Source organism: Biomphalaria glabrata, chromosome 15 (assembly GCF_947242115.1).
Source record: "Biomphalaria glabrata chromosome 15, xgBioGlab47.1, whole genome shotgun sequence".
In the NCBI taxonomy this organism is placed as follows: Eukaryota; Metazoa; Mollusca; class Gastropoda; family Planorbidae; genus Biomphalaria; species Biomphalaria glabrata.
The window spans coordinates 29,317,556-29,338,339 of NC_074725.1; the positions used below are offsets into that span (position 1 = coordinate 29,317,556).

The window sequence follows — 20,784 nt, forward strand, 5'->3', positions numbered from 1 at the left end:
GAAAGCCTTCAGGACAGAAGGCTCAAAAGTAAAGTAGCAATTATACATAAAACACTGAACCATAATCTTCAAATACAAAAACAAAATTTAATAAAATACTCTGAAAGACACAAAGATAAAGGCACATTCCTCGTCCCATATGCTAGGACAAATTTGTACAAATACTCCTTCTTCCCTAGTGCTATTAGAGCATGGAATGGGTTGCCTGAGCTAGCCAGGAAAACCAGTGATTTGGCAGAATTTAAGTCATTGGTTAATATGCATGACTAAATGCATGACGCGTAGGACGTAATCATCTTCTTTTTTGAAGTCACGTCTGTATTATATAAGATAAGAAGATAAGAAGATACATGTAGGGCCGGTCCTAGCAATTGCGGGGCCCTATGCGAAACTGATTGCGCGGGGCCTAGTTGGGTTGGAATAAGGATAGTAAGTGAAAATTAAGATTTTGCATTAGAAAATTAATTCGGCTTTGCATTTTATTCATTCATTACTAAGTACAGAATTACGATCAAGTTAAATTTACTTTACGAACCTTGCAACATATGTCATATTTATATGCCAGTGACTATAAAAGTAAATAAGGTATTTGAACTTCCGGTTATGGGGAAAATTCGTCCGATTATTACATTGTATTACATGAAAGCTGACAATGACTTTTTTTAAAATTGCGCGTAGGATTTTGTCTATTTTTCAGGAGGTTTTAATAAGTGCTGAATATTTCCAGGAATTTTCCGTATATATTTTGCAATTAATAATTACACACAGAATTATCGCGGGGCCTATGAAAGCGCGGGGCCCACTGCGACCGCATAGGTTGCAGTGGCCTAAGACCGGCCCTGTATACATGGATGCGCCATGAGCAAACAATCAGTGCACTGATAAATGAAACATTAATTAACAAAGAAAATAATGGTTTGCTAACAAAAGTCTACGAAAACAAAATTTCTCGTTAATTCTTTTTTTTTCTGAGACAGGAGTAATTGCTTGAAGTAAACGTTTTATTTTCAAGGTTTTATTTCCAAGGTTTTATTTTCAAGGTTTTATTTTCAAGGTTTTATTTCCAAGGTTTTATTTCCAAGGTTTTATTTCCAAGGTTTTATTTTCAAGGTTTTATTTCCAAGGTTTTATTTCCAAGGTTTTATTTCCAAGGTTTTATTTCCGAGGTTTTATTTTCAAGGTTTTATTTCCAAGGTTTTATTTCCAAGGTTTTATTTCTAAGGTTTTATTTCCAAGGTTTTATTTCCAACGTTTTATTTCCAACGTTTTATTTCCAACGTTTTAGTATCATTTAATTGAATATATATTTTTTTTTTATTTCGGCCAATTTCCTTAAAGTAATAACAATATTGATCATAATAGCCTCATTAATGACAGAGATAAAAAACCGGACTGCATGTCACAAAATACTTGAATGTCTCTCGATATATTGAATGGGAGCCTTCATCTTTAGAATGTTACGTACTTGATTTTGTTCTTGTTGTTAAATTAAGAAATATACATTCATTACAAGCTTATATCAACTCACTCCGTCTGTCCGTCCGTCTGTCTGTCTGTCTTTTTTCTACAACTATTGTACACATTTATCTCCCTGTTCCCTTTCTCTGATTAAGCGTGTAGTGTACATAATTATTCATAGTCCATAAAATACACTAATAAAAAATAATGTAATCAGTTAGTGGTGATTAATTAATTGTTTTATATAGAAAAAGGGAGTTAAGCTTTGCAGTTTTGAGAGATATGGCAGTGATTTTGCGGTTCTTCCATTTAGATAAGCTCTTTATTTTTCCTGCATCTGATACAGGCAAAGCGTGTATCCTCTGGTTGTCAATTTAATTTTTTTTTATATTAGCCGCTTAACATCATCACATATCTGACAGAGGAATGCAATTCAGGGAAACTAATGAAATGGAGCGACGTGACTGAAAGGTAAGGCGCCTGGTTTCCGAGCCGAAGGGTCCCGGATTCGTATCTCGGTAACGACTGGGACTTGTATGATGTCCCTAAGGCCACCCAGCTCTCTTGGGTACCTGACAGTAGTTGGTGGAAAGTAAGGGCCGTTGGTCGTTGTGCTGGTCACATGACACCCTCGTTAACCGTCGGCCAAAGAAACAGATGACCTTTACATCATCTGCAAAGTCTTTTTTACTACGGAAAGGCTGTAAATTATAATTAAGATCGATAAGATTAGATATTGCATATCAAGTGCAACTATTGTCATATATAGACATTAGCTGGGGAAAAGTAAAGGCAGTTGGTCGTTGTGCTGGCCACATGACACCCTCGTTAACCGTTGGCCAAAGAAACAGATGACCTTTACATCATCTACAAAATGTTATCTTTCTTTTTTTTACGGAAAGGCTACAAAATATAATTTAGATTGATAAGATTTTTAATTTCGGAATCTTTGATAAGATATAAAATTTCGAAATCTTTGAGCGCATCTGTTCTCATGTGTGTATGGTGATGCGAGTGTATAGTAATTTAATATCCATGATTTAAAACAAGATTATTGGTTTTAAAAAAGGTAGCTAGCTACTTATATGCTTAGAAACGCGACGCTTGTATGTCGAGCAGCTCTGTTTGAATAGAATACAAAAATCTGATCCATTAGGTTGAGATTCTCAATGTCATTGAACTAAATCAAGAGTTAGATCTCAACCACAAGCCATTCATTGAGTTAATGTTGAGCTATTGAGTATATCAAAGCAATATAATGCCTTTTTTTAATACGTTGATCCGAAGACAAAAATGCCCAGATTTAGCAATTCTTTTCTACTCCGCCAAAACGTTATTTTTTTAAAAGCGTAAATAATTCAGACCTAATTCTTGTTTATATGGAGCATTCACGACAAATATTTAACATGGTTTATCTCCCTTGGTTTATTTTACCTTCTTGAGCGATCCTCTTTCCATTTTTTAAGCTACAAAATACAGGAATGTGATGGAAATCAATGTGGAGAAATGTGTAGGCAGAGTAAGGTTAGGGTTAATGGAACCTACAGAAAAACTTACGAAAATGTAAATTGGAAAAATGGAACAAATGTCAAGCAGGGGCTATATGGGTATTCGGTAAATGCTCGGTGGGCCGGTACCCAAAAGGTTCGGTAGGGCCACGGAAAAGGGCCGCATGCATGCAATTATATATAAAATTGTGAAAGGGAAGCGTGGTCGAGAGGCCAAGTGCGCTTGAACTTGGCTTGGCTTGGCTACCTAGAAGGGGGCTCGAGGTTCGACACTCGGGCAGAGTTGTGTTTACTGAGCGCCTAAAGGCAGCACGGAAAACCAACTCCTAGATACCCCCTCCCCCCACCGGTCCACAAATGAGATTGGACCAAAAGCGCTCTGAGCATGCTATAAGCATGAAAGTAGCGCTATATAAAAGCTATAATAATAAAAAAGGTTTTATAATATTCTTTTATAAAAGGGGTCACTGAACGTCGTGTTTTAAAGAAATAGCTCTACAGAGTAATACTAATATAATATAACAAATTTTCCGAAATAATGTAATAGCCTACATCCGTAGACATTGCTACTAGTAGGCTTCATCCCTTTATGGCCTACACACTGAACGATTAAAAAGCAACATAAGGCCTATGTTTTCTTATAAAACACAGAGCTCACTGTATGCATGTGTACAGTTATCAATCCTCAAACATAATGATTTTGGGGACAGGTTTACCTCTAATTGGATGTCCATCAAATGATAATTAATTTATGGACCTGATTGAATAGAAATGCCCGGGCCTATTTTGACACACAGTCAGCCCCTGATGTCAAGGACGCTTTATAGTAAGATTATTGTTGCCGACTACTTAGTTACATTTACTTTGAGCTAGAAGCGACAAGTGTTACTAATTAGAATGTTTCGTTCTAATTAAAGGGCTCACACATTTTCTTAGAACTCAATCAACACTTGTATAATCTCCACCCCGGAAGCACACAAAAATCAAGTTCTATCTAGTTACCCGCCACCATAGACATAAATAAATATAGACTGGCCGATACAAGAGTTTTATGAAACGAAAATTTGTGACTTGCAATTTTGTGTACTTTATTATACAGCAGTGTGGTTTTGTTTAATCTCTAAGACTAAAGATCATGCAACTTTTCAGAATTCGGAAATCCGACAACAATAGATATACATGTTTTTAAGTTACATGAAGTTATTTCCTTTTTCCAGTCTATATTTATGTATGTCTATACCCGCCATAGATAAAAATATACAATGCTAGAAACATAAGTAAGCGCGGCGCAGTAATTGAACGCATGTCTATATCGATATATTGTGTCCATTTTCACTAAGAAACTCTCGGATTACTTCTACTTAAAAAAAATAACATATTTAAAACTAACTTGACCAAGTTAGAATTTGTTAATAATTAGTAAAAAAAAAATCTTCTTTAATAACAGATATGTATATACACTTGCTAAACCTTCTTAAATAAGTTGCTAATGAACAGTGTAAATGATCCTAAACTATATACAACTTCTCACTAACCTTGACTGCTCAACAGTATAACATGGTCTGGACGTGGAGGCGTTAGTGTGTTTGTCTTTTCTATAGGGCAGATGATGTAAAGGTCATCTGTTTATGTCGCCTATGGTTAACGAAGTTGTCATGTGGCCATCACAATAACCAACCGCCTTTACTTTTCCCCAACTAATGTCAGGTACCCATAATAGCTTCACCAGGATTCGAACCCGCGACCCCCAGCTCGGACGCCAAGCACTTTACCTCTCAACCACCGCGCCTTCAAAAATATAACTAAAACTTATTTTCTTCTTTAAAATAAATGCAGTTGGAACGGATACTATGAAAGAAGTTGCTTTAAAATATTTTTTTCTTTTTTTTTTCTTACTCAGGTCATTATTTGCATCTTCATACATGTTTTCTACACGCCTACAGCACGAAAGAGGCAGCCGGTGGTGACTGAGAAATTCGTGGAGCTCTCTTGCGACATGACTCTCCCAGGGCTCATCTCCTTCCTAGTCTACAACCTCTTCCTGGTCACCCTGTGCTCCATCTTCGCCTTCAAGACCCGCAAGCTGCCCGAGAACTTCAACGAGTCCCGCTTCATCACCATGTGCGTGTCCACGGCCCTGATCATCTGGCTGTCCTTCATCGCCACCTACTTCACCGCCACCAAGGACAATGTCCGCGTGCTCCTGCTGTCAATGACCTTGCTGATCAACCACACGGTGGCGCTGGTGTTTCTCTTCCTGCCCAAGATCTACGCGGCGGTGTACGTGGATGGGATGGAGACCGAGAGCAACAGGGGGAGCGTACTGAGGAACGTAGGCTCCATGAACTCTTCCTTCTCCGCCACGGCTTTGTCCATCTCCAACAGGGTCACGCCTCTGCCGAGGCTGAGCACCATCAGCCAATCAACAACAACCTGAGCGAGCTACGACGTAGCCTACATTATGTTAACTTCATTATCATTGGATGGCCGAGTGGTTCATTGTTTGACTGCCGATTGAAAAGTTTTGATTTCAAAAACCCTTTTGGGGATAACCGAATGGGACCCAGCCAACGCCATGAATAAACTCAATAAAATCCAAGTCCGCCCAAAAAATTCCATCTTGACATTAGTCTGTTGAATCTGGTCAAAACCAACTTATTTTCAAAGGACATGTGACATGACTTATCTCCAAATGACAAGTGAGCTGAAATATTCTCTAAACGTCATGTGAGCTAGACTTGTCTCGAAACGTCATGTGAGCTGGACTTGTCTCGAAACGTCATATAAGCTGGACTTGTCTCGAAACGTCATGTTAACTGTACTTGTCTCTAAACGTCATGTGAGCTGGACTTGTCTCTAAACCTCATGTGAGCTGGACTTGTCTCTAAACGTCATGTGAGCTGGACTTGTCTCTAAACGTCATGTGAGCTGGACTTGTCTCTAAACGTCATGTGAGCTGGACTTGTCTCTAAACGTCATGTGAGCTGGACGTGTCTCTGAACGTCATATGAACTGGACGTCTCTAAACGTCATGTGAGCTGGGCTTATCTCTAAACGTCATGTGAGCTGGACTTGTCTCTAAACGTCATGTGAGCTGGACTTGTCTCGAAACGTCATGTAAGCTGGACTTGTCTCGAAACGTCATGTTAACTGTACTTGTCTCTAAACGTCATGTGAGCTGGACTTGTCTCTAAACGTCATGTGAGCTGGACTTGTCTCTAAACGTCATGTGAGCTGGACCTGTTTCCAAACAAAAGAGCTGGACATGTCCACAAACGTCATGTGAGCTGGACTTGATTCACATAAAAAACAACATCAACAACGGATGACTAATTTTAATCTTGACAAACGAGGTTTCTTTGTTGTGTGTTGGCCACACAGTTTTCCTCGTATACCAACTTTGACCACTGCAGCACGCAAGCAGTACATTCTGATTACCTCTTATATTGAAATATTGAACAGAAGGGGTGGAGCTTTGAATCACTTGTTGTATAGGTACCGAGTCCCCATTCTTTGATGTAAATTAATAGCGTCTTCCTCAATGCCATCCACCTCACCCCCTACTCCATTTAAAAAAGGCGCTTGTATGTTTCTGGTGTGATGATCTAAACCTTTGTATTTCAGGCAATAAGAAATCGCCATTTAAATTCTATATTTAAATTCCTTGTAAACTCTCAGTTGATAAAGAGTGAGGAAAAATGTAAGGCTGTTAAATCTTACACACAGATCTTATTACCTTGATGCTCAGTACATCGCTGGGACAGCCACAAGGGAGAAAACTCAGTTAATTCATAATGTTTTAAGGGAGAAAACTCTGTTAGTTCACCTAAATAAGAGAGAAAATTCTGTTAATTCATATGATAGTTATTACCACGGATAGAGAGAAAATGCTGTTAGTTTAGCCTATAATGATCAAATTAACTAGATCAGGTGGAAACTGGGTTTGGGTAGTCATGTGAAACACTGCACTCATCCTTAAACTTCGGAATCGAAGACAGTGTCATTATTAACTAGATAAGGAAGAAAACTATGTTAGACCATAATTTTGAAATTACCTAGAGAGAAAACTCTGTTAATTTCCCCAATGTTTCCATTGTCTAATATAAGGGAGCAAACTCTGAGTTTAGTTTTATTAATATTTAGATAATCGAGCTAATTCTGTTAATGCATAATGCTGTAATTACATACGCTATACAGCGGGTGACCCCATTAATTCAAGGTAGATATCTATGTTCTTCTAACAAGACACAAACTCCAAAAGTCCCATATGGAAATGAGCAAAAAGTTAATAACAAATAATTGTCATGATGGTTTGGTGTGAATTGCAAGCTTTCAATTTCATTATAAATCATCGCAAGCCCTGCAGTATATCGTCCAATAGAGACTTTGGCTGAGCTGAAAAAAAAATTTTCATTTCTAAAGCAACGCCTGAAATTTGCTTGCTATCATTGTGGTGAAATAGTTGCTATTTGTTTATGTTTGTGTAACGTCGTGAGAATGTGTTCACAACATTGATTTAGTGTGCTACAGTCCAAGTCTCTTTCGTCAGTTCATGTGTCGTTCTAGTTTAATAAAGCCTTGTTTTAGGTTAATCTTCAGTGTTCTTTATTTCTTATTACAATTTATTAAACTAGAAATTTTCAATTTCATGGATCTATGTGCCTCACGTATCTTTTTGGATTTTCGTTCAACACTATTCTCAGTCTGTAAGTATAAGTAGTAATACAAATGGAACGTCTATTTAGGCCAAAAGAGCTAGACATAGAGCCTAGCTCGCCATCGGCTGCCGAGAAGTGGCTGCACTGGCTGAGAACATTTGAGAATTTCATCTCCTCAGTCTCTCATTGCGAGATTGACAAAAAGAAATTACTAGAAAACTACGTTTCTTCGAGCGTATTTCAGTACATAAGTGAGTGTACAACGTTCGAAGAATCAATCAAAGTTCTACAAAATGTCTACGTGAAGCCTAAAAGCGAAATTTTTGCACGGCACATGATAACTCTTTGTCGACAAGAGAACGGACAAACCGTTGACTCCTTCCTACTTAAGCTTAAAAGTATGGCCAAAGACTGTGACTTCAAAGCTGTCACCGCTGAAGAACACAGAGATATCTTCGTAAGAGACGCCTTCATTACTGGACTGGCTTCAAACAGCATAAGGCTGCGACTCTTAGAGAAATCTACTCTAACTCTACAGTGCGCCTATGAAGAGGCAAGACAACTCGAATATGCCCATAACCATGCCATGGCGTATAACATCCACTCTGAAACTCCCTGTGGAGCTAGCGCCGACGAGGAGAGCCTTTCTCCAATGACAAAAGTAGAACACGAGGTGAGTGCGGCGACTAGTAAAAGATGTTTCTTTTGTGGAAACAGCCCACATCAACGCTTTAGATGTCCGGCCCGTGACGCTACATGCAACTTGTGCGGTAAGAGGGGCCATTTCCAGAAAGTCTGTAAATCGACCAGACAGACACTCAAATCTACAACCTCAGCCATAGTGAAAGCAGATGATGACACGTCTCGGACTACAACCGTTGGATCTTCCTGGGCATCGACACCAGCGTCCGGTCTTACTAAATCTACTATTTCAATACTCGTCAATGGAGTACCATTGAAGGCTCTCGTAGATACGGGGAGCAGTGAAAGCTATATATCTTCTTCAATTGCTAAAAGGTACAAATGGAAATTAGAAACGTCCAGAAACAGAATCTACATGGCCTCTACACATCTTTCTCGCACTACTCACGGCCATATTTTCGCTAAAATAAAGTACAAAGATGAACAATATGAAAGTGTTAAGCTCTCACTACTAGATGGACTAGTATCTGATGTAATCTTAGGGCTAGATTTCATCAGCCAGCACGAAAAACTGATGATCCCATTTGAAGGAAAACGAAGCACTCTCCAGGTCTGTACGCTGAAAGCTGCACGAGTTGAAGCCCCTCGCCTCTTCGCTAATCTGGCTCCTAACTGCCATCCCATAGCCACTAAATCTAGAAAATATTCTATGCCTGACTCCAAATTCATTCAAACTGAAATCAAGAGACTTCTATCTGACAAAATTATTGAGCCTTCCACGTCCCCGTGGCGAGCCCAGATAATTGTAACAACGAATGAAAGGCACAAAAAGAGAATGGTTATCGACTATAGCCAAACCATCAATCGATTCACTTACCTCGACGCGTATCCCGTGCCAAAAGTGGATGAACTGGTGCAGGAAATATCTAAATACTCAATGTACAGTACATTTGACCTCAAAAGCGCTTACCACCAGATACCTATCAGGGATGATGAAAAGCAGTACACGGCGTTCGAGGCTGGCGGAAAGCTTTATCAGTTTTGCCGCATTCCTTTTGGAGTGACAAACGGAGTCGCCGCATTTCAAAGGACGATCAACACAATAATTGAGGAGGCAGGGCTACAGGACACGTTCGCTTACGTGGATAACGTTACCATCTGCGGACTTGACTCCATTAGCCACGACCAGAATCTACAGAGATTTCTCAATGCCGCTAAAAAGTACGGTATCACCTTCAACAATGATAAAAGTGCTATTGCGACTAATAAAGTATGCCTCCTAGGCTACGAAATCTCACAAGGGCAATTAAGACCAGACCCCGAAAGATTTCAAGCATTGAGAAACCTACCTCCACCACAAGACATGAAATCACAAAAGCGGGTGATTGGACTACTGTATTATTATTCTCAATGGATCCCAAATTTCTCCAACAAGATCCATTTATTGGTGAACAACAAAGCCTTTCCTCCCCCTGAACAAGTACAACAAGCTTTTAAACAGCTAAAACACGAACTTGAAAACGCTGCTGTGTCGACGATAGACTACAATCGACCACTAACAGTCGAAACAGATGCCTCTGACATCGCGATTGCCGCCACTCTTAATCAAGACGGCCGTCCTGTCGCCTTCTTTTCAAGAACACTCACTAATAGTGAACGCAGACACTCAGCAGTGGAAAAGGAAGCATACGCTATCGTAGAAGCCCTGAGAAAATGGCAACATTACCTTATCAGTAGACCCTTCACATTGGTTACAGATCAACGCTCAGTGTCTTTTATGTTTGACCAGCAGAACAAGGGCAAGATCAAAAACGAAAAGATTCAAAGATGGCGACTGGAGCTTAGTTGTTTCCAATATGACGTCGTATATCGACCCGGGAAACAAAACGCTGCGGCGGATACCTTTTCAAGGAACCACTTTGCGTCAGCAATGACTGGAGAAGACCTCAAACTGTTACACAACAACCTCTGTCACCCAGGGGTCACGAGACTCCTCCATTTCGTTCGGACTAAGAACTTACCTTTTTCCTGCGAGGACGTCCGCAAAGTGGTAAACCAATGTAAAACTTGCGCTGAACTGAAGCCTAGATTCTTCAAACAGTTTTCAGGCACCCTCATCAAAGCTACCCAACCATTTCAGAGAGTAAGCATTGATTTTAAGGGGCCACTCCCATCTGCTACTCACAATAAATACTTATTAACAATGGTGGATGAGTACTCACGCTTCCCATTTGCCTACCCATGTCCCGATATGTCCTCATCCACTGTCATAAAGTGTTTAAATCAGCTGTTTTCCTTTGTTGGGATGCCAGAGTACGTCCATTCTGACAGAGGCACGTCCTTTATGTCGAGGGAGGTGCAATCCTTTCTGCACGAGAGGGGAATAGCTACAAGTAGAACAACCGCCTTTAATCCTTCAGGCAACGGACAAATTGAACGACTAAACAAAACTCTATGGAACGCTGTTACTTTAGCACTGAAAGACCTCGATCTCCCGATCTCGAGATGGGAGCTTGTCTTGAACCAGGCCCTATACTCGATTAGATCATTACTATCTACGGCAACAAACGAAACTCCACATGAGAGAGTTTTCCGGTTCAACCGGAAATCCTCCTTCGGGATATCTATCCCCACTTGGCTATCTAGCCCAGGTAGAGTGTTGCTGAGAAGAGAGAACCGATCTTCAAAGTATGATCCTCTCACGGAGGAAGTCGAATTGCTGATGTGCAACCCCCAATATGCTGTCGTACGGTTGCCCAGCGGTAAAGAGGAGACGGTCTCTCTAAGACGCTTGGCTCCCACCCCCTCCCCATCCACAACAACAAGTGAACCTTCGTTCTTCCCTCAGGGTGAGGATAATGAATATCCTCCAGAAACTCAAAACACGGAAGTACCAGTCAACACCCCTACGGTGATACAAGAAAGGAAAGAACCCCTGGTAGGCTCTGAGGACCTCCGAGCGCTTCCTCTTGAAAATACCCCACTTGACGCCCAGGAACTCACTAGTGACTCCCAAACTGTAGAACAGGATAGTCAACCCCGTTACAACTTGAGAGAGAGAAGAACCAGACCGAACTATAGAGTCTAGAGTTGTTCCTTTATTGCACTACATATGTTCTACATAAACTGGCATTGTTTATCTCTTGCTACTGATACTAGAGATTACTTTTCACTTACTTACGTACATGTCTACTTACTACACTATTTGTTAATATTTAAAACAGAAACTAGTAATTGTTTATAAGTCATACAACATATACTGGTTTTTAGGTTTCTTTGCATCACCATTCACTATTGTTTACAAGAGAAATTAATATTTCGACACTATTTATTGATCTATTGTATTACAGGCACTGGCATTCTCTTTTATTTATGCTATTGGCCTACTATATTACTATACTTGCTATTTTAATTCTAGGCGGGGTGAATGTGGTGAAATAGTTGCTATTTGTTTATGTTTGTGTAACGTCGTGAGAATGTGTTCACAACATTGATTTAGTGTGCTACAGTCCAAGTCTCTTTCGTCAGTTCATGTGTCGTTCTAGTTTAATAAAGCCTTGTTTTAGGTTAATCTTCAGTGTTCTTTATTTCTTATTACAATCATAATGACGCTAGTTAACCTTATTATTATTATTATTTAATGTTGTCTTATTTGTGTCCGTCTAGCATTTACCCTGTGATGTAGAAACCATGGCACGAAGGGATTCATTCCACCCGGGACCGTTACGATCGAAAATGGACGAGACTCATCGTCATAGAAAGCTTAAACACTGACCTGCAACGTCAAAAACATATGGGCAGTAGAGAACAATAGCTGGTTGCCACGTCACATATCTGTAGGAACACTGACCTGCAACGTCAAAAACATATGGGCAGTAGAGAACAATAGCTAGTTGCCACGTCACATATCTGTAGGAACACTGACCTGTAACGTCACAACCTATGGGCAGTAGAGAACAATAGCTAGTTGCCACGTCACATATCTGTAGGAACACTGACCTGTAACGTCACAACCTATGGGCAGTAGAGAACAATAGCTAGTTGCCACGTCACATATCTGTAGGAACACTGAACTGCAACGTGAAAAACCTATGGGCCGTAGAGAACAATAGCTAGTTGCCACGTCACATATCTGTAGGAACACTGACCTGTAACGTCACAACCTATGGGCAGTAGAGAACAATAGCTAGTTGCCACGTCACATATCTGTAGGAACACTGACCTGCAACGTCAAAAACATATGGGCAGTAGAGAACAATAGCTAGTTGCCACGTCACATATCTGTAGGAACACTGAACTGCAACGTCACAATATATGGGCAGTAGAGATTAATAGCTAGTTGCCACGTCACATATCTGTAGGAACACTGACCTGTAACGTCACAACCTATGGGCAGTAGAGAACAATAGCTAGTTGCCACGTCACATATCTGTAGGAACACTGAACTGCAACGTGAAAAACCTATGGGCCGTAGAGAACAATAGCTAGTTGCCACGTCACATATCTGTAGGAACACTGACCTGTAACGTCACAACCTATGGGCAGTAGAGAACAATAGCTAGTTGCCACGTCACATATCTGTAGGAACACTGAACTGCAACGTCACAACCTATGGGCAGTAGAGAACAATAGCTAGTTGCCACGTCGCATATCTGTAGGAACACTGACCTGTAACGTCACAACCTATGGGCAGTAGAGAACAATAGCTAGTTGCCACGTCACATATCTGTAGGAACACTGAACTGCAACGTGAAAAACCTATGGGCAGTAGAGAACAATAGCTAGTTGCCACGTCACATTTCTGTAGGAACACTGAACTGTAACGTCACAACCTATGGGCCGTAGAGAACAATAGCTAGTTGCCACGTCACATATCTGTAGGACGTGGCAAACGAGCTAATGGTCTCCAGTGCCCACAGGCTGTGATGTCGGGGTCAGTGTTGAGGGCTACTAAAACTATTGGTCTCACAAGGGCCAATTTCTTTGTCACATTCACCCTTCGAGTTTCTAAGTGGAAGGAGGGGGGGGGGGCACCCTCAAATTCTTGAACCCGGGACCATAGGGCTATGCCATTCTGTTTACCTTGCGTAAAACTAGGTCAAGATAAAGACTGCAGCTTTTCGTTACACATTCCATAGAACAAAATGTATACTTATTTATTTAATATAGAATTTTGTTTATGTTATAAATGACTTTTGTCAGTTTTGATAGCCATTTGTGTATTTTACATGTGCTCTATTCAATAAATAAACAAATGTAGTTATACCTAATAGATGACTTCTGTAACAGTCTTTAAAAATATTTTTATGCAAGATAACATAGAGTATGGTACGTAAAATATTTCAAAACCTAATACAAATTCATACAAGTGCATCTTCTTCTCTAGTGCCAATAGAGAATGGAATGAGTTGCCTGAGTCAGCGAGGAAAAACAACGACTGAGCAGAGTTTAAGTCATTGATTAACATGCCTGACTAGATTGACACCTGAAATTCGCACTACGTAATTATCTTCTTTTTGTATCTGTAATATATAAGATAAGATATGATAAACAAATGCTAATAAGCTTTAACTCAAGTACTTTGGATTTTCACATGTAGTATTCGCTCTGGGCTGTTGTCTTGAACGTTTTTTTTTAGCCTTACGCCGGAAGAAAGTCTCTGCGAAGCGAATCTTCGTTTTATTTTTAAAGCTAGTTATTTTGTATACGATATTTAAAAAAAAATGTATGTATTTTCTGTCATTTAAATGCATTTACTGTTGTATCAGGGGCGCGGAGGTCGAGCGCTTGGCTTCCGAACCTGAGGTTCTGGGTTCGAATCCCGGTAAAGACTTGGATTTTGAATTTCGGCATTTTTAGGAAGCCCCTGAATCCCCCCAACTCTTAAGGGTACCTGACTTAAGTTGGGGAAAGTAAAGGCGGTTGGTCGTTGTGCTGGCCTCATGACACCCTGCTCGTTTACCGTTGGTCGAAGAAACAGATGACCTTTACATCATCTGCCCCATAGGTCTGAAAGGGGAAACTTTTTTTTCCCTGTTTTATCAAGTATGGCATAGAACAAGAAAAAAGTTTAAAATAGCTTGACCTCTTTTGGGAGCCTGCAATTTACGTAATGTTTAATATATCATTTCGGGGCCCCCATCAGGTAGGGGCCCGGGGGATTTTCAACTTCTCCCAATCCCTCTCCCATCTTTGCTACGCCTCTGGAAGTATTGTACTTGCTTTCAGGATAATATAAGCTACGATGGGATTGTGTCGTTTGTACAATGCTTATTTATTATTGTTTATATTCGTTTATATATATATATATATATTCAGGGCCGGATTTAAGTATGTAGAGGCCCGGGGCAGTATTTTTGTGGAAGCCCCTACAAATTTTCGAAAGATCTATAAAGATCCACTTATGGCTGAAAATACTTATATCTAAAAGCATGCTATATTTTAGAAGAAACAAATAAGGTTCTTGCAAATTGAATCTCACTTTCCTTTTCACAAAATAGTTAATAAGCATAATGCCAATGTTCGTTTTAACCAGTGTATTTATTGAGTTTGTGGAGGGTTAAGCCCCTTGGTAGAGGCACTGTGTTAATTCGGAGCTGTATTATTTTGAACTTGCAAGAGGCATATACTTCTTACTCACGACGTTTTTTGCCAGCTGTTAAATTGTGAATTTTTTTTTTTTTTTAAATATGAAAATGTTAGAAATGTTCGGATATATTTTTATCTCTTCTGTGGAGGCTTCGTTTCTTGTGGAGGTCCCCGAGGTTGTCGCAACCCCCCCCCTCCCGGCCCTCCTTTTAATGTTCTGGGCAGGTTATTCCAGCTGGACCTAGTGTCATTGGCCTTGCTTTTTTTTCTCTTTCGCTTTTCTTCTGCCAGCGCTGTTTAATTTGTGCGCCAGTTTTCACAGCGCGACGTCATGATGCTCTGTCATGTGCTTCTGTCTCCCAGCCTGTGGCTGGACCAACAGAGAACAACATCGGACAGATACGTTAATATTAGGCCTACTTTGTGTTAATTGTTTGTCTTTTTATTTTATTTTATAGCCGTTGTGCTGTCTTTATATGAGAAAAGAGTCCTTGTAATCACAACAAATTTTCCGTAAGGATCAATAAAGCAGTCTTAGTCTTTGACTAAAGCCTTCATGACCCAAATGTCCTTTGTTTTACTTGGTCCAGCTAGGGTAACACATATTGCATGTTTATTGTATTTTCTATACAGTCATTCACCCCTTCAGCAATAAATATGTTTTTTTTTAGTCTAATTCCAGAAAGAAGATTTAAGTTCTGAGTTCATATTTAAAGTTGTCATCACAATATTGTTTGAGAATTCTGAAACCTTTTGACGGCGAGATCTATATACAAAATTATGACATCAAAAAAGCGCATTGTCTGATCCACACGATCTCATCGTAACATCAAGTAACACATCGTGAAAAATAACCTCAGGGGCATCTTGTCATCTGGAACTCTAGCACTATATGTTCACCTTCACTTTCACCTATCCCTTAGTAAGTCTGTTGGAACTATGGGGCACCACACGGGATCTGTCGACCGTCTTTCTCCATTCCTTTCTGTCTTTTGTCTTAAATAGAGCTTCTTTCAATAACAGTCCCGTCCATTCTTTTTTTTTTTTTGTTGTTGTCTTCCCATCGCTTTCTCTGTCTGCCTCTTCTTCTTTTTCCTGGTACTGTTCCGTGAAGCAATGTCTTTGTGAGCCATGATATGGCCACAGAGTTAAATGTTGTTGTTTTTTTTTTGGGTAGATCGTAGGTCATCGTAACAAAATCATTCCCCCCCCCCCCGGATTGAAATTTAACAAGAAAATTCGAATTTTACAAAAGACTTTTTTTATTTATCATTTTCCAAAATTTCATTTTTTTTATCATGGTATCTATAGAAATTATGGGAAGGGTATCGAGTTCTTACGACGCTTCGATGGCGTATTCAGTTTGTTTTCCCCAATGATGTGCGTAAGCATGAGTCGGCCACCGGAAGCTCCGGAAAGTTAAAAAAAAACTTTTTGAAAACCCTTGGTAAAGCCAATCCGCGAGGGTCGGAACTGCGATAATCAAGGGAACTCTGTAACTGTTATTTCATTTGAAATTTATTTTGTTATGTAATTAATTTTCAGACTGTCCTTTCCTTCTTTTTATTAACTAGACAACTCAATTTAATAATTGAGAAAGTACTGGAGACATAATTACATCGACTGAGCTAACCATCCGTGAGAATTTAAATTTATATTAACTTTTGTATTTAGTTTAAGTAAAGGTTCAAACAAATATGAATATATAGCGTCATGGGCGTAGCCAGGATTTTTTTTCGGGGAGGGTTTTGGGGGGGGGGATTCCCCTCTGACCCCCCCCCCCCCGCGAAAAAAATTATATATATATATATATTTCTGGTATTGAAAGCCAACAAAATGCATATTCTGAGGTATCTACAGTGCATTATCTTGCTATTAAAAAGTTTTATTTCAAAAACCTAATGTGCTATTATTACTGACTTAGACCCTCTCGCGCCGTTCGGTGCATTTTCCGGCAAGCTGTTTCCGCAACTCTTATTTTGCGTAATTCATTTTGTGTGAGAACATGTCCCGCAAAACCTCATGCGACGCTCTGTCACAACCTTACTAAGGATTCGACTTCCAGTTCGGCATATGATTTCTTTGATTTAGACCCGATCTCTATGACTGACTCCTAAAATCTGTATTAGTCATCTTTGTTGAGACACATTTAATGATTTTCAATTTCGGCAGAAGACTATTCACACTTTATTAATGGAGCCCAAGCCACTGGTAGAAATTTGTAACCTTTCTTGACTACGCTCTTGGAATTACATGCCTGTATTTCACTTTAGATTTTATATCGAAAAGGAAAGTTTTTTCGTCAAATCATCTGTTGAGGGGTTTTAAACTAAGAAATCTCTGGAGTTTTTTTGTTTTGTTTTTAATTCAAAACCCCATTTAGCTACGATCATAGAATTTGGTGACTCTAGTTTGCTTTAAAATAATATTGAAGAGAGAGGTTTTCAACTCTAAACGCTCTGTAGGGGAATTTTAAACTCAAAACCATCTGGAGGGGTTTTAAACTTTAATAGAAAAAGCCATCTGGAGGAGGGGGATTTAAACTCAAAACCCCTTTGAGTACGCTCATAGATTTTATAGTGAGTAATTTGCTTTCTTTTATATTGAAGAGGTACTTTTTAGCTTCAAACCCCAACTGGAGGAGAGGGGGGTTTACACTCAAAACCCCTTTGGCTACGCTCATAGAATTTTGAGCGTGTAATTTGCTTTTTTTATATTGAAGATGGGGTTTATCGTAAATTTTGGAGGGGGTTTTAAAATCAAAATCTTCCTCAACTGTGCTGTTGGAATTTGGGGATTGTTGTTTGCATTTTTTTTGTTTTGTTTTATAGAAGAGGGGGATTTAACTGCAAAAACATCTGGTAGGGGGGTTAAAATTCAAAACCCCCTGTAGGGGGTTTTAAACTCAAAACCCCCTGGTAGAGGGTTTTTAACTCAAAACTGCCTCGGCTGTACTGTGGTAAGTGATGATTTAGTATTAAAATCTCACCTAAAATAAACAAAATGAAAGCAAAAATCAGTCACTTAATTCCGTTCCCCCCCCCCTCGGGGGGGGATTTCATTTCGGGGGGGGGGTTTGAACCCCAAGAACCCCCCCCTGGCTACGCCCATGTATAGCGTATTTGTAACACTAAACTGGGGAGGCAGCGTGAATAATACACAAAAAAAAAAAACAACAAGCAAAATAATTTTTAAAACTCCTTTCAAATTAAAAACAACTATATCTCTCAATAATGTAGACGTTATTTCCGTTATTCGATATGAAACAAACAAAAAAAACAAACATAATTAATTAAATAATAGGCTATATTTTTAAATTGATTCGTGTTTTGTTAGGTACAATAATACATTGTTTGAAGTTTCAACTTGATCCGAGATTGGGCGTGTTCAATTAACTATGTCAGAGCTTCCCAAAGTGGGGTACGCGCAGGGCCGGCCCTAATAATTGCGGGGCCCTATGCGAAACGGATAGCGCGGGGCCCAGTCTGGGTAGGAATAAGAATAATGTCAAAATTCAGATTTTGTATTAGAAAATACATTTGTCTTCGCAATAAAATTTTATCAAATGAAAGCTGACAATGCGTTTTTTTTTATCGCATTGACAATTTTGTTTATTTTTCAGGAGTTTTTTATGAGTTTTTGTCATTATCTGATAATTTAAGGATTTTTTCATGTGGACCTGGATAATCAAGAGGCCGAGGAAACCCTTTTATAGTATATAAGTTATAATGGTTTAATTTAATAATTTACACCTAGAATTAGCGTGGCGCCTATGAAAGTGCGGGGCCCACTGCGACCGCATCTCATTAAATATGCTGATTTTTTTTTAAATACCCATTTAATATGTTCTGTTAATAAATTAAAATATATTACTAATGATACAATTCACATTCTTTAATAATATTTTATTTTTGGGCTATATTTGTACAAACTCTTAGCTGGTGTTATAGGCCTATTATTTCTTGACATTATAATTCTACAAAGATCAGGAAATGAATAGAGATGTTTTTCTTAGTCAAAAAGTTAATATATTTTATTACATTGTGTAGATTTTGCCCTGGATAATTACATTACAACTTAAGCCCATTAATTGAATATTTATTTGTAAGAGATTTATATTTTTTGATATACCCATTTAAAAAATGGCAACAGAGAACTGTTTTAATGTTTCCCCTTTTTAGTATCTCTGCCATTCATTACGCGTCTCAATATATACATTTTATTTCCCTATGTATGGTTTAAAAAAGGTTAGCATCGCCACGCATATTTAACTCTCTAGTATTCTAGAACATTCTTTGGGGTGCTAATTTACACTGGTTTCAAGTCGATGTTGATATTTCGAATTTTGCAAATCTATGGTGTTTGTTAGATAAAAAAAAAAAAAGAAATTGATGTGGAATGTTAATGTTGTTGAAAAAATGATGCAAGAGAACAACATTGCTTGGAATAGATGTGTTGGCAGTGTTGACAGTGTGGGCAGTGTTGGCAGTGTGGACAGTGTTGGCAGTGTGGGCAGTGTTGGCAGTGTTGACAGTGTGGGCAGTGTTTGCAGTGTGGGCAGTGTGGGCAGTGTTGGCAGTGTGGGCAGTGTTGGCAGTGTGGGAACGTTGGCAGTGTGGGCAGTGTTGGCAGTGTGGGCAGTTTTGGCAGTGTTGGCAGTGTTGGCAGTGTGGGCAGTGTTGGCAGTGTGGGAACGTTGGCAGTGTGGGCAGTGTTGGCAGTGTGGGCAGTTTTGGCAGTGTTGGCAGTGTGGCCAGTGTTGGCATTTTGGGCAGTGTGGGCAGTGTGGGCAGTGTTGGCAGTGTTGGCAGTGTTGGCAGTGTGGGCAGTGTGGGCAGTGTGGGCAGTGTTGGCAGTGTTGGCGGTGTGGGCAGTGTTGGCAGTGTGGGCAGTGTGGGCAGTGTTGACAGTGTGGGCAGCGTGGGCAGTGTTGGCAGTGTGGGCAGTGTTGGGAAAGGGAAGATGGAGTAAAAATTATGGTCTAATTAATTAAGGACTCGATGCAAGAATTCAAATTGTTGCCCAAAATGTCATATCAACACATTTATTGCCTGCATAAAACATTTCATTCTTCTCGTAAATGCAAGTACATGGGGGTGGGGGTGGTTGACGGGTACTCGGCGTTACAAAAATGATAAAAGGGGTGCACATAGGTCAAAGGTTTGGGAAACACTGATCTAAGGGGACGAAGTTTTACAAATTAAGAAGTATCTGTGAATACTTAAAAGTTTGTAAAAATGTTTTACATGTTTCGGATGTTCCTTCAGAGTTGAAGATAATTGCTTCCTAGTCCAAACCTTCCGCAGGACGAAAAATATGAACGACAGTCCAGAGCGCAAACCGCACGACCAGACATCTTTCTCCTGCTGGTTTCAAACAAAATAATTAATTACCATTAATTAATTGACGAATTTATTAATTTTGTTTGATTGTTTCGTGCCTGACTATGCCTAATGAGTATTTGTGCAAAGTATCAATTCGATAGGAAAATAGTGTGAGAGAAACCTTTTACCAGACAGACAGAGAGACAGACAGAGAAACAAACAGACAAAGTGAGTTGATATAAGCTTTCTAAATATGACGAGTGTTAAAAAAAGTTGAGCCATTTTTTCCATTCCTCTAAATTTTTTGTTAACCTGGGACTCGCTATCCCTAGAGGAGGCAATGTTTTTCATAACAGGCTGTTGGTGTTGAATAAGTTTCAACGGACCTTAAGGAAGGCAGATTATTTCATCATAGCCTAATCCCTCTGCAGGACATCAGGCGTGCAGAGCTTCGAACTCAGGTCTATCATCACAAAAGTATGATCACTTACCAAGACGACAGGCAGCTGAGTATTTCTTTCGGTCGCTTGATCAGCTATTACTTAAATCTTTTTGGAAGATTCTTCAGCCTGTTTCAGGAAAGGGGGAAAGGCCACCCTGCAAAGA

At 39.6% G+C, this 20,784-nt stretch overlaps 1 protein-coding gene across 4 annotated transcripts in view; it reads left to right on the forward strand.

Moving 5' to 3' along the window:
• LOC106074148 (metabotropic glutamate receptor 4-like) overlaps positions 1-20,784 on the forward strand; it is a 45,036-nt gene that overhangs the window by 18,260 nt on the left and 5,992 nt on the right. For 3 of the 4 annotated variants that reach the window (XM_056012325.1, XM_056012327.1, XM_056012326.1), the window contains exon 3: positions 4,867-7,558. The exons of the other annotated variant lie outside the window; for it this stretch is intronic. In XM_056012325.1, coding sequence (XP_055868300.1) covers positions 4,867-5,403 — 537 coding nt within the window. In that variant the 3' untranslated portion in view covers positions 5,404-7,558. Of the gene's footprint in view, positions 1-4,866; positions 7,559-20,784 lie in introns of those variants that run through there. 4 annotated transcript variants of the gene reach the window in all.